The 14104-nt window shown below is 58.2% G+C and overlaps 1 protein-coding gene across 2 annotated transcripts in view; it reads left to right on the top strand.

Annotated features, from left to right (window-relative positions):
* Positions 1-14104, top strand: part of DNAAF5 (dynein axonemal assembly factor 5) — a 43691-nt gene that overhangs the window by 27034 nt on the left and 2553 nt on the right. The window contains exons 9-12 of one of the 2 annotated variants that reach the window (XR_011494033.1): positions 4160-4307; positions 7580-7730; positions 8627-8852; positions 11839-12030. Coding sequence is in view for 1 of the 2 variants with exons in the window: in XM_044747534.2 (XP_044603469.2) it covers positions 4160-4307; positions 7580-7730; positions 8696-8852; positions 11839-12030 (648 nt within the window). In the remaining variant the exon portion in view is untranslated. The remainder of the gene's footprint in view (positions 1-4159; positions 4308-7579; positions 7731-8626; positions 8853-11838; positions 12031-14104) is intronic. The other variant, XM_044747534.2, reaches the window with a different exon arrangement.

Raw genomic sequence — 14104 nt, forward strand, 5'->3', positions numbered from 1 at the left:
GGTGAGCCCCCGAAGCACCCCCCCGGGCCGGGGTCAGAGCGCAGGTCACGTGGGGGCCACGCCAGCCCCACCGCAGACGCCAAGAACTGTCTGGGTGAACCAGGATGCCGCAGACAGAGTTCACCCCACTTGGGGTGCTGTTTAAAAGGGATCCAAGTCCCTCTTGTCCTTAGAGAACAGCATTTTAAGGGATGAAACTTCAAAGATGTGAGCGCCGTATGTTGAGGACTGTGGTGTGGCTCTTTGCAGCCTGCCCAGGCACACGGTGTTGATGTTAAACCTGGAAAGTGTGGTTTTTCCTGGCCACCTTTGTAGCTGGCATTCTTCAGATGAAGGGCAATGTTACTGCAGATCTGAGCATGTCCCCGCAGATCAGGGTGGGGGTGTGACTACAGCCCCTCCCAGACCTCACGTTTTTACCAGTTCTCCAAAAGTCTGCAGATTCAGGTCCTTCCCTGGAGTGAGCGGTACTGCTTTCTGGTCCTGTTACAGACACAGAACACATCCTCACATTTTAGGGAGGTTTTCATTAAAGGAAGCGCAGTGACTCGTCACACGTATCCTGTACTTTTCCAGGTGGCTGTAAACTTATCAAGCGAGCTAGTACTTTCTTCATTTAAATTGAATAAAAATTCTTTTTCCCTTTAAGCTGCCGACTCCCACGCGCCTTCTCTCAGTGCTCACCGCCCCCCCAGCTGGATAAAGTGTGATTGTACTTGGATTTAAGGAGACACACTGTGAACCTGTGATGTCTGTGCGTTGTAGTGGCCAGTCATTATGGTTGGGGTGCCCAGGACCTAAAGAGGGTTCATGGCAGTGACCCCACTGTTATGAGACCTAAGGAAGAAATCCAAAATTGTTCCTTGCCAGTTGTGTGCAAAACTGTGTTTCCAAATTTGAAAAGAGAAACACAGAGCTTTTCCAGCCATGCTGAATGGTTTGTGCCAGACACTGTTCTGACTGCTTTCCGGGCGTCAGCTCTCCACCCCCTCGTGGCTGCTCTGTGTGGTAGGGGCCATCGTCATCCTTTCAGAGGAGGAAACTGAGGACAGAGGGCGTCGGTGACACGCCCGGGGTCACACAGCTGACACTGGGATGTAACCTGGCAGCCACGCGGGAAGCTGCCCGTTCCCCACCCCACGTGCCTCTGGGGGGGGCCCCATGTCTTCAATTTCACATTTTTACTGAGTGTTGTCCAAACAGCTTCGTGAATGAGATTGCTCGAGTCTTCTCCTCACGGATGAGGAAGCCGGCGGGCGGGTGAGCCCTGGGGAAGCAGCCCTCCCTTCCTCGTCGGCAAAGCCAGGGTTCGGGCGGCTGCACTGAGGTGGTCTCCCTGCAGTTTGCTATTTCTGTTTGCAGTTTTTATGTGTTGCTTATGGTGGTGGCATTCGTATTGGCACCTTGGAAAACACACTTATCTGGGCCCCCCCTCACGTCACGCACAGGAAGGTGTTGATGGTTTGATGTTAAGGGACAAGAGCTGGTTTTAAAACTGCAATTCAGTGATCCCAGCTGTGTTTTCTCTGAGCTGCTCTGTGTGCACACGTGCATGTGTGTGCGTGTGCCTGTGTGAGCACGTGTGTGCACATATGTGTGTTCATGTGTGCGTGGAAAATCTCAAAGTGTAACGCCGTATCTCCACCGGAGTGCTCTGGGAGTGGATGAGTTTTGCTCTCCTTTTTAGTCTTTATTTTTCTGTATTTCCCAAGTTTTCTATAATGAGCTTATGCTGCTGTAATGAACAGAGAAAACAAAAGGGTTTAAATAATTTTTTAACTTTGTAAAATTCTTTAATTCCTTATTTATAAAAGTTCTGTAAGAAGATGAGTTTCTAAACTTAATTATAAAACATTTGAAACATACAGAATCAGATAACTTTCTGAATTTTGAAAAGATGGGGTGGCTACAGAGGAAAGAAAGAGATTTGAAACCAAAGAAGAGGCAAAGAGACTTGGGAACATTGACATCAGGTGTAACAGTGTCGAGACCTCCGTTACACAGACCCACACGCGTGAGGGCAGACGTGTTGCCCCCACATACAGACGAGTATCCGGGTTGTGTGGAAAGATAACTGGCTGGTGAACAAACAGTCAGAAAAACGCAGCCTTTGTAAGAATAAAGAAATGTGGATTTTAAACTGTAGGATGCCATGTCTTCATCTGTCGTATTAGCCAAAAGTTAACACTGTCCTTGGTGTTCCCAGCGGAAGCGCTGGGCCTGGCGGGCGGCTGTGGAAAGGAGCCCGTTCTTTGGGAAAGCATTTGGCATTATGTTCTAGAATTATCAGCATGTTCACATCCTTCTATCCAGCAGTCAAGTTTATGAGAATCTGTCCTAAGGAAATGACCCTAATTATGGAGACAGTCATGTGCCCAGAAATACTCAGCAGGGCACAGCTTAGTAGCAGAAACTGGAAGTGGCCCAGGTGCCCACGGGAGTTAGCTCTGTTAGCTGCAGGCCTGTCAGCTCTGGAGCCGCCCAGAGAGAGACGCCCTCGGGGTCAGCCGAGCTTGGTGCTGGGAGGCAGACCGGGCCCTGGGTGGAGTTTTAGCTGCTCGTTTTTGTTTTTTTAACATTCTTAACACCAAGGGGGCCGCTTTGCAAATGCCGCAGACCCCACCTGCCCCCGAGGGCCATCAGCGGAGGCAGCATGTGGCCTGGACTATGTTCTCTTCTCTGTCGAAGCCACAAAGCGTGGCCTGTTTCCAGTTTGTTCAGATGCTGAGAATTGAGAAGGCAGAAGTGGCTCAGGAGCACGAGCCCCTGCGGCGAGCAGGCCTTCTGAGGCCCAGGCAGGAGCCCTCCAGGTCCGGCCAGCCTCCTCCGGGAAGGCGCTCCTTTCTGGCGCCCGCACTCTGCGCTCCCCTGGGCCCACCTCCCTGCGGGCACCTGCCTCGGACACCTGTGGTGAGCGGCGCTGTGTCCCCGTGCGTTTTCAGTCTTGGGGGTGCTTGGTGTGGTGTCCTCACTGGACCCTCAGACTTGCCCATCTTTCTGTACCATGATGCTGACGTGCGCCCTGCGGTCCTGGGGAATTCTCTTTCCCCATTTTAACAGGGAGTGCTTGTCCCTCATGGACCGTGAGTATTGACAGTGACGTGTGCAGGCCTGGTCTGCAGAGGAGGCTGGGAACGTGCACAAGTTGGCGCTCTTGTGGAGGGGACAGCAGGACAGTCCCCGACGCCCTCTGTCCTGTGCATCCCCCGATTTCCGTGGCGATAAAGCGGTCCTGGAGACGGGTCTCCGTCCTGAGCCCCTTGCCCTTCCTCCGATGGAGGTGGAGGAGCAGCCCGCATTTCCCGCCGGGTGGCGCAGGACCTTGAGCGTTCTCTCGGCCCTCCTGCTGGTGGTGCCCCGCGGGCCCAGCGTCCTGGTGGCGGCTCCTGCTTTGTTCTGCTCCTCTCCTCCCAGACCCTCCGTGGTGTCAGGTTGGTGGGCTGACGCCCTCAGGGCCTCCCTCTGTCATCTTGCCGCCTTGACGCCAGGTTTGCAATGGAAGTGGCCCCGCTTGCTTGCCGCCCGCTGTTGCAGATGGCAAACCGTGTCAAGTGGCAGGGCGGCGAGAGGCCCGCCTCCGCCAGCACTAGGATCGAGTCCTGTGGGCCCGGCCAGCCGGGAGGGAGCTTTGTGGCCGTGTTGTCGTGAGCTGCCACTCCCATCCAGACCCCAGAGGCTGTTTTATTCCCGTCATGATTCCCTGAGTTTCCAGATGCAAAGTCCCCTTCCCTGTGTTCGAGGTCTTTCCACAGCCTGGGGAGACCTGCGTCTGCTGCTCCCTCCTGTGCAGTGCTGCCGAGCTCAGGGCAAACGTTAAACAACTTACACGCTCTGAAGGATTGATGGGTCGATCTTTAAAATAGTGCCTGACTGTATTTTTTTTTAAGAATTAGGAAAATATAAGAAAAATGGAAAGTTTACATATGGAATGATCGCAGTGACTCGGGAGGTGGAAATGCACTCGGTTACTTTTCTTTGACATCCGCGTCCACCACCCAGACGGGAGTGGAGGGCGATGGGGACCCCGGACCGCGGCCCGAGCTGAGACCACCTCCCGGAGCTGCAGGGGCCCCTCACTCGGCAGCCATCTGAGATGGTGGCGCGCGCTGGGCCCCTGTCCTCCCGCCCAGTAGTAGCAGGGTTGCTGTCTGTTTTCCAGGCCCGGCCCTCGGCGAGCTGCTGCCCCAGCTCATCCCGGTCCTCAGGAGCTGCCTCCAGCCCGCCCGCGACCCAGCCATGCGCCTGCAGCTCTTCTCCATCCTGTCACGGGTGCTGCTGAGGGCCAAGGAGACGGTCGACTCCCAGGGGTAGGTTGGCTGTGCCTCCTCGCGGACCTATCCCACGCTGTCCCCCAGTCCGTGCTGTCCCCCGCTCAAGCTGTCCCCTAGTCCACGCTGTCCCCCACCCCACACTGCCCCCTGACCCCATGCCTCACACTGTCTCCCATCCCACGGCCACCACTGCACATGGCTGGGGCAGTGCCTCCCCCACACTGAGGTCTCAGGTGGGCACGGGGACCCCCAGCGCAGGCGGCCTGCTGTTGTGCTGCACGTGACTCCTGGGTACACAGCACAGGCGCGGCCACGACTGCTCCATGCAGACAGACACTGATCAGAGTCTTGAGTGTGGTGGTGAAAGTGCCTGCGGACGAGAACGTGGTGGGAACGTGGGCTGTTGATGGTTGCTGTGTCGGCCGTGCTCAGGTTCAAAGCTGTCGCACCTTCAGCCACACACGGGATGACCAAGCTGCACTGACGGTTGAAGTGCTGGAGAAAGCCGTCCGTCATCTAGGGGATGTGTTGGTGCCCCTGAGCCATTAGGGCCCCAGCCTCATGGCTTTGAAGTGAAGGGACCAGAGGTCAGCATTGACGGGTCCAGGCGGCCAGGGAACATGGCAGCCCAGAGCCGCCACGCCGCAGTGGACCCCACCACAGCGGGACGGGCACAAGGTGACCCCGTTCTGTGGGGACCCCTCATGGGCCCACGTCTCCCTCCGTCAGGTCAGCAAAGTACCCAAAGCAAAGCGGGTCCTGCGGCCCTCACGTGAGGTGCCGGGAGCTGTTGGGGCTGCCCCCTCGGAGAGAGCAGATGTGCACGAGTGGAGTCCTGCCTGTCGTGGACACGTCGTGAAGGTTCCCGTGGAAATAACAGGGTCGTTCAGCCCATGCATCTCTGAACGTCACGCTCGTCCCTTCGCTGTGGGCCTCGCTGGCCCGTCACAGTGCAGGACATCTGCTTCCTGCTTGTCTGCAGAACCTCAGGGCCTGGAAGGGACCATCGCGAGGTGCTCAGCGGGGGCCCTGCAGCCCCCTGGCAGGCCAGCCTTCCACGGTGACCCAGGACCCGAGGCGGCATGGGCGGCCGGCCTCCCTCGGAAGCAGCCTCAGCCCGATGCCCAGGCACGGGCCGCCCTGCAAGACGCAGCCTCAGGCTCGGACGAGTTCCTGAGAGAATGGCACGTGAAGACAGGTAGACAGAAATCCGTAGCCGGAGAAGGAGTTGCGCAGTTTATAACCATTCTAGTGAAAGCATTAGCTGTTTCTACAGGCTGGGAAGATTTGAAAAAGAACAACTGCTTGGTTTTGATTTTTAGGATCAAAAAATGGCAGAGTCATAAATATCTCGTTGACTCTGCTGAAATGGAAACAGGAGGGAGGGCCTTGCTGACCCTCGTCTCTGCAGAATGTGCTCAGCCCTGCGTCAGCCCTGCAGTTTGCAGCCCCCTCCGAGGGTGGACAGCAGGGTGGGTGCCGAGGAGGGCGGGCTTCTGGCCGTGGGAGTTTCCCCCTTGGACGCAGGAGTCGTCGGGGTCCCACGGGCCTCCGTCGTGTCTGAGGGAAGCGGGAGGAGGTGGGGCTCCTCACCTGGAGGATGTACGGTGGTGCCCGTTCAGCAGAGGTCCCAGGACGTGGGCCCTGAGCAGGGTCCCTCCCCGTCCTGCTGTCGGCCACTCGTGCCCGTCTGACTTTCAGAGGCTGTCCCCCCGGGGCTTCCGGAATTGCCCCGTGGGGAGCAGAACAGACACCCTCACCCACACTGCCCTTGGCTCTCTGTCTCCTCCTTGCGGGTGGCTCTGAGAACTGGGGACATGTCTCGTTTAAAAGTCACCTGCTGATGGAGGTGACACTAGGGACTTGAACGGGCAGCTCACCAGTGGATCTGGTCTCACAGTGGAGTGGGGCCACGTGGGAGCCCCCCGAGCCTCGCTGTGGATCCCAGCCTGTGGATGGGGCGCCTCTGTGGACTTGGCGGGAGTCGTCCTTGAGAGGCAGGCACTTCTTCCCTCCCCGCGGTTTGTCTCCGCGGCAGGTTCTCGCTGGGGCTGGAAGCAGCACGTGGCCCTCCTGGCCCCTGGGAGCCGCAGCGCTACCCCTTCCCATGGCCGCCTGGGGCGCGGGGTGCAGGTGTGTCTCCCCAGAGTCCTCTTGTCAGTCGCTGTGCAGGAGTCGGCAGCTCTGCTCAACATTAAAGCGCATTGAAGACTCCTGGGCATGAGTCATCTGCACCCGATTTGCTTTCAAGGGCGCTTGCTTCCGCGCTGTCAGCTCGGGAACGCCCCCTGCTGGAGGCGAGCAGGTGGAGACTCAGAGGGAGCAGGGGTGGCAGCCGGGGACCTGCCAAGGGGCCTGGGTCTCGAGTGCAGCCCGGTGTCTCTAGTGGAGTCTTTCTTCTCTTCTCAGTTCTGAATCAGCTGAGCCGCCTCGACACGTACGTGGGAATGACGTTAGGATATAAACTGGTGAATCATTTGTTCAAGAAAATAGTTTGATCTGTCAGCAGAGGCCCGTGGTGCAGCGGGATTCATAAGAAGCGCTCTTCGTAGTTTCGTGAATGCCCCGCGGCCCTCCTCTGGGCGGGCGGTTTCTAACGGGGTCTTCTAAATGCGGCTCTGCCGTGCCGAGCTGGCCGGGCGTGGTGGAAATGGCCCCAGACTGGGATCTGGTCTGGTTTTGCTGTTTTTGTCTTGATGACACGTCCAACTGTTGGCCTGGACCGTAGAGCCGACGTCCCCTGTGTTGGCAGAACGTCCATGTCTCCCTGTGGCTGACTTGGGGCCCCTGAGTGCAGGCCTGAGGCTCCCTTCTCACTGAGGTAGAGGGTTAGAGGTCATAGGGACCGTGCAGCCTGTCTCCGTAGGGTCACCTCTCATGGGAGTGACTTTGCTGGCCTGGCTGACGCTTGGGTGCGGCTCATGCCTCCTTTCTGTTAGAGCGACGGGAGAGGCTGGAAACGTGTCCTGGGCCCACCTGGGTGCTCTGGCACTCAGGACCTTTGGCTGGTCCCGGGGGGCGCCCAGAGAACTGCAGCCCTGGCCCTGTGACAGCCCCCGGCTCTCACTCGCAGTCTCCCTTCTCCGGCTGCAGAAAACAGCGCCATCCCCTCTTTGGCCCCATCTCACCCCTGGCCAGTCTCCTCCCGGGCCTGCCCTGGGGGCAGAGGGCTCTGGCTCGGGCATCCCCTCCAGTTTCCTCTCTGATGGTCTCGCCCGTTCGCCCCCCTCGGCCCAGCTTGTTCCAGACCGAAGAGCTTCCTTCGAGGCCCCGTCCACCCTCCTTACCTCCTCATGCTCTCCCTCCAGGCAGCTTCACAGCTACCTCGACACCCTGGTGAAGGACATCCTGGTCCCCAATCTGCAGTGGCACGCGGGGAGGACGGCCGCAGCCATCCGCATGGCCACCGTGTCCTGCCTCTGGGCGCTCATCAGCAGCGAGAGCCTGTCGGCTGAACAGGTAGAATGCGTCCGGGACCACGCGCGGGTGGTGCGCCGGCTCTGGGGTCTTCCAGGCGGGCCCGCAGCCACTCGAAGGACACACACATCGCTAGTGCGCTCCTTCCAGGGAGGGGCCAGCCAGACGCTGCTCCCTGCAGCAGACGGGGGAGGGGACGTGGGCACCAGAGGTGAGCGAGGCCCGTCTGGGGGCACGGGGTCAGGTGGGAGGCATCTTGGTTTCTGATCCTGCTGGGTTTTCTTGGGTTTACGTGGCGAACGTCACTCTTTATGAGACAGAATTTGATCACAGCAGCCAGCTGTGCTGCAGGGACCTGGGGCTTTCTGCGTTATTTTTATTCCTGTCTCCAGCTAGTACGGGGGTGGGGGAAACAGTAGAACAGAATTGCAGCGTGGGCTGTGCTGGGCTGTGCGCGCGTCCCGGCGGCAGCTCCCTGGTCCCCTGATGTATGAGCGCCCCCTCCTGGTGCGCTGGCGGCTGCGCTCGAGGTTAGAGTGTCCCCACTTTCAGGGGACACAACAGCCAGTCACGCCAGTGAGGAGCAGGCCGCATGGGTTTCTGCCTCACTGAGACCCTGTGAGTGATGGGTTGTAAAGCATCAACTGGCCGAGCTAAACAAATGTTCATGTCATCCAGGTTTTAAATCAAATCTGCTCCTTAGGTAGAAATTTCCAAAGAGCGTTGCAACCCCATCATGCAGTCGGGCTCCACGTCAGCAGCTGACTGTGCAGCCGGCGCGGGCCTGTGCGGGGGGGCACCCTGTGGCCCAGTGTGCGCGGCTGCACCACCAGGGTCTGGGGCTCACAGGGTGACACCGCCTGCCGACGCCCTTCTCGGGACGTGCCGGTCGGTAGGTGACCAGCTGCGTCCGTATCAGAACAGGCTCTTGGTTGCAGGCACACGGTGAGCGCACAGCGTCTCTCACCAGGATCACGCACGTCCTGAGTGTGTCTCACTGATTGCAGCTGCGGGAGGTGCAGGAAGCACTCACGCCTCAGATCCTCACCACCCTGGAGGAGGACGCCCAGGTGACGCGCCTCGTCTCCTGCCGCATCATTGACGCGTTTCTGAAGGCCTCTGGCGCTGTGGTTGGTCCAGATGAGCTCGTCAAGGTCTATCCAGGTAGGACATTTTCCTTGTCCAAAGCGTGTGTTTGTGTTTGTCTGACAGCTGTTTCTTTGAGAGGAAAACAGAAAACGCTGCTTTGACTTCTGGTCGGGCTGATGCTGGGAGTCAGACACAGCAGTGACAGACACAGCGTCACGAATAAGGAACAGGACACCATCCTGTGGACCAGGATTGGGGGGGAGGCGACAGCAGAAGCAAGGATGGACACTCAGGCCCCCACAGCAGCCGGGGGTGCAGCCCCGAGTGTGGCAGGGACCCCTTGGAGCAGGAGCTGTGGCCAGGCCTCGGTGTGAGAACAGGCGTCGGGCAAGGCTCGTGCACCAGCCACACCTTAAACCCAGCGTCACCGCCTCTCTGGAGCCCGAGCACAGACGAACCCCAGATCCACAGGGAAAAGCGCGCGGGCCTCGCCGGAGGGGAGCCTGCAGATACGAGTTCCGGGCGTGAAGGGGGACGGCACACAGGCGCCACTGGAGGTGAATGTAGACGACGGGAGCCCTCACAGGCGTCTGCAGACTGTGCTTCAGATGCACAGGGAGCTAAAAGCACAGCGTCCATTGAAACAGGTCGAGAAACAGGCAGGCGGGAGGGAGGGGCAGGCCACGGGGGAGGAGTCCAGCGGGGTCCCGGGAGCTAGTGGGCCAGCGCCGCCTGTTTCAGGAGCAGAGCCCCCTCTGCAGGGCCAGGCTGGGCTGCGCGGCTAAACTAGGCAGCAGCACACAGGTCTGCCCCTTATCTGCACTTCCATACGCCACAGATACTTAGAGATTTTTAAGATGGTGTCTGAGGGTTCCTGGAAATGAGAACTAGCCGCTGGATTTAAAGCTTGGTGCGCTGGCCAGACACTGACTGGCGCTGGCTGCGGACGGTAGTCGTGGACAGAGAGGGATGTGGACTCCACTCAGGACGCACACAGAGAAGGACCCCAGTGAGGAGGGGAGGCGGGGCAGGGCCAGCCGGGAGGCTCCCCCGTCTGCACCCCACGAGGGCCTGGAGAAGCGATGGAAGAGATGCGGGCGGGTTCCTGGCACCGAAGACACATGGCCTTCCAGGGTGCCCGCTGCAGAGCAGGAGTGCCTCCCATGGAACCCGGAGAGCAGGCCACCTCCCCAGCGCTCTTTCACTGCTGTTTCTCCTTCTCACTTTACAGCACAAACGTCGATTCCCACGGACGTCCATAGTTCTGTTTTGAACAGGTCTCACCAGTGTGTTTAGTGACTGTCAGGATTGGTGGGGAATTTACTCACTTTATGGAACAAGTGCCAGCGAAGAGGTGGCCGTGTTGGGGCGTTTGTCCCCCAGTTCCCGGCGCGTCAGTGAGGGTCGTGTGCCTCGCGGGATCCTCGTGCGCCTTCGCTTTGCGGGACCAGTCCCGTGCCTCCTCAGCGACGTGTTGGGAGAATTACTGCCCACGTGGGTGGGAAGGAGGGATGCCAAGACGCCCCCTCCAGACCTTCCCATGGCCTCCTGTTAGACACAGACACCGGGCCAGCCCCCACATGCCGTCCGTTCAGCCCGAGTCCCTGCTTCCTCAGGAAGGGTAACTGAAGCAGTTACAAAGACAGATTTGCAGGCCCCTGCTATGTTCAGAACTCAGGCATTGGGGCCAGCCCCAGTGGCCTAGTTGTTAAGTTCAGCAGCCCAGGTTCACTTCCCAGGCACAGACCTACACTGCTCTCTTAGCAGCCATGCTGTGCTGGCGGCCCACATACTAAAAAACGGAGGAAGATTAGCACGTTTGTTAGCTCAGAGTGAATCTTCCTCAGCAGAAAAAAAAAAAAAGCCTCAGGAGTTGGGAGATGCCATCATACAAAAATGCAGTGGTGAATTCCAGTTCCACGTTGCTTTGAGGTCGGCCTGAGCCGGTGGGAGACAGCGTCACTCACACACGTGGAGGCACCAGCCTCACTCTGCGACCCCAGCAGCTGGCCAGCGTTGACAAGTTAGGAGCCTCTGTGACTCAGTTCCTCCCCCTGAGCCAGGGGGCCTGCTCGCAGGCTGATGCAAGGCCACAGGAGGGGTTCTCGGCAGGGCCCGCCCTGCGGTGGCTCCCCCTTTCCTGCAGTGGCTGCAGGTTAAACACGCAGGCTTCCCCACTATCAGCCACCGCGAGCCCAGCGCCCCTGGGAAGGTGCCGGTGTCTTCCGAGAGTCAGTGCCAGTGGGTCCCACTCAGCTCAGGTCCGGCCCCCTGCGGGGCGTCCTGACTCCACGTGTTTAATGTCTGTCGATCAGCCGGGAGCAAAGCCACCACGTGTGATGGCGCAGGCTCACGGCCGCATGGCGGTGTGTGGAGGTCGGGCCTCCCGCCCACCGTGGGCAGCTGCTCCGGCTCACGGCCGTGGGCACTCCTGCCGCGCCCATTCTGGGCCCAGTCGTCTGCTGAGCCTGTGAGACACCCTGTAGGTGTGGGAGGAAATCTCACGCTGATGAGCACCGTGCCCGTGACGGTGAGTGTCTACCTGTCGGTAGAGGTCGTTGTTTTCAGCAGCAGTGTGGCCTGGTGTCAGAGGCTCAGCAGAACAGAACCGACACAGCTGGTGCCCATCCTGTCACTGAGCCCTCAGCTCCATCCCCAGAGCCTGCAGGGGCGGAGGGCAGGCAGCTGAGGTTGTGCCCGTGCTGTCTGCTCGGCGGGCTGTACCAGGCGGCTGGCCGTGCTGCCTGTGGATGTCGGGCCGACTCTGAGCATCTCAGCCGGGGAGGGCGGGGGCCGCCTTGAAGCTGGGAGCCGTGCAGACCAGCCCAGGCTGCTGAGCATGCAGGCACGGGCGGGGCGGGTCACCCCTCCACTCTGTGTCCACTGAGGGGTCCCGGGACAGCAAGAGCCGCCCCAGCACCTTGCACGTGAACTCTGGGTGCACAGCCTCCCCGAGGCTGCGGCTCCCTGGCCGGGTGGGGGCTGGACTCCTGGCCGGAGTGTGCAGGCGAGCGGGCTGCTCTGGGGCTGTCTCACCACCCGCTCCGGCCCCTCCTTCCAGAGCTCCTGAAGCGTCTGGACGACGTTTCCAACGACGTGAGGCTGGCGGCTGCCTCCACCCTGGCCACCTGGCTGCGGCGCGTTGAGAGCGACGGCAGCAAGTCCTGCTGCCAGAGCGACATCCAGCACCTGTACAAGGAGCTCCTCGTGCACCTCGACGACCCGGAGGGCGCCGTGCAGGACGCAGTTCTAGGTGAGGCGGCCGCAACTTGAGGGTAACGCTCACGCCTGTTCCAGGTGTCAACACAGACCTTCCCAGCCGGGCTGCTGCGCCCCGCCCAGGCTGTGGGGGCTCCCTCGGCCCGCGGTCTCGGGCCCCGACCCCTCTGTGCTGAGAGTCACTGGAGCTCCTGAAGGCTCTGACTTTGTGGGTTAGGGCCCCGACGTTTGCCTTGGTAGACGTTAGAAGTGAGGACACTGTGAGATGTTTATTGATTTGTGTGAAATAACAATAGATCTGTTACAGATTAACATAAATAACATGTTTTCCAAAACAAAACAGTGAGCAAGAGGAGGGGCACAGTTTGTATTTCTGCAAATCTCTTACGGTCTCGCTTGGTAGAAGACACCTGGATTTTCACGTCTGCTCCGGAATTCGGTCGGTTGTGACAGAGACTGTGGTGGTTGAAGGATATGAAAAAAGTCTGGGCTCAGACACGTGGTTGGAAAAGAGAGGAGAGTCTTAATAGCCTTTTTGGGTAATTGCTGGTCGTCTTTGATGCTGTACCCAAACTGGGCAGGTGGTAGTCTCCGAACGGTTCCTGGGGTGCAGACTCTGAAGCCAGCGTGTGCTGGACTGGGTGCGTCCAGGTCCATCAGTCCAGCCTGCACCTTGAACGGGCCAGTGTCACGTCACGTGTTGGTCACTCAGACAGCGTTGCTGTTGAATTATGAACGCCTTCCTAGTGTTGGCACGTTGTGTTACACGTGTTATGCAGCGTCAACACGTCAGTTGTGTTGATTTATCACTGGCCTCAAATACTGTCAGTTGATTCATTTTTGAGAACATGTTCTTCCAGGTGCCAGAGTCCGAGTAACCCGAGTCTGTTAGTTGTCTGTCGGTCGGTCGTTCTTTGGGGTGAAGGTGGTGCCGGGGAAGCCGCTGGTTCACAGCCGCTGTGCCCCCGCGTCGCCCGCAGGGCCTGTGCCAGCCGGGCTGAGTGGACACGAGCCGGGACGTGTGCCGTCCCGCAGGCTCTGGACCTTTGGAGTCCTTTATCAGATGTGTCTTTTGCAAACATTTTCTCCCAGTCTGTGGCTCGTCTTCTCCACTGCTGTTTTCTAGGGCTTTTATAGTTTTGCATTTTATATTTAGGTCTGTGGTCCATTTTGAGTTAATTTTTGTGAAGAGTGTAAGGTCTGTGTCTAGCTTCTTTTTCTTTTTTGTGTGTAGCTGTCCAGTTACTCCAGAATCGTTTGTTGAAAAAACTGTCTTTGCGCCACTGTATTGCCTTTCTCCACCGTCAGAGATCAGCTGACTGCATTGATGTGGGTCTGTTTCTGAGCTCTCAGTTCTGTTCCCCTGACCTGTTCGTCTCTCCTTTCCCCAGTACCACACTGTCTTGACTGCTGTGGCTTAATACAAGGTCTTGAGGTCAGAGAGCGTCAGTCCTCCACCTTGGTTCTCCTTCAGTATTGCCTTCGCTCTTCCGGGTCCTTGGCTCTCCACATACACTTCAGAGTCACTTTGTCAATTTCCACTTTGTCAATTTCTGGGATTCTGATGGGGATTGCGTTAAATCTGTAGATCAATTTGGGAAGAACCCACATCTCACAAAATTGAGTCTCATCTGTGAACACGGAATGTCTCTCCATTTCTTGAGTTCTTTGATTTCATTCCTGAGAGTTTTGTTATTTTCTTCAGAAGATCTAGTTCACGTTTTGTTACATTTACACCTGAGTATTTCTCTCCGGCTGGCATTAATGTAAATGGCGTTGTGTTTCCACTTCAGAGTCCGCTGTCCGCTGCTGGTGCGTAGGAAAGCGATTGGCGTCTGTTAACCTGCGTCCTGCAGCCGTGCCGGAATCGCGCTCTGGGAAGTTGTTAGTTCTTCCAGGTTTTCTATGTAGACAATCACGTCATCTGCAAACAAAGACAGTTTTGTTTCTTCCTTCCCTGTCTGTGTATTATCTTCCGTTTCCTTTCGTGCCTCACTGCGTTCGCCAGGACTTCCACTACCGTGCTGACCGGGAGCGGCGACAGGACATCCTTGCCTTGTAGCTCGTCTTAAGGGAAAGTTTGAGTTTCTCACTGTCGAGTATGTTAG

The sequence above is a fragment of the Equus asinus genome, chromosome 14, assembly GCF_041296235.1.
Source record: "Equus asinus isolate D_3611 breed Donkey chromosome 14, EquAss-T2T_v2, whole genome shotgun sequence".
NCBI classification, from domain to species: Eukaryota; Metazoa; Chordata; class Mammalia; order Perissodactyla; family Equidae; genus Equus; species Equus asinus.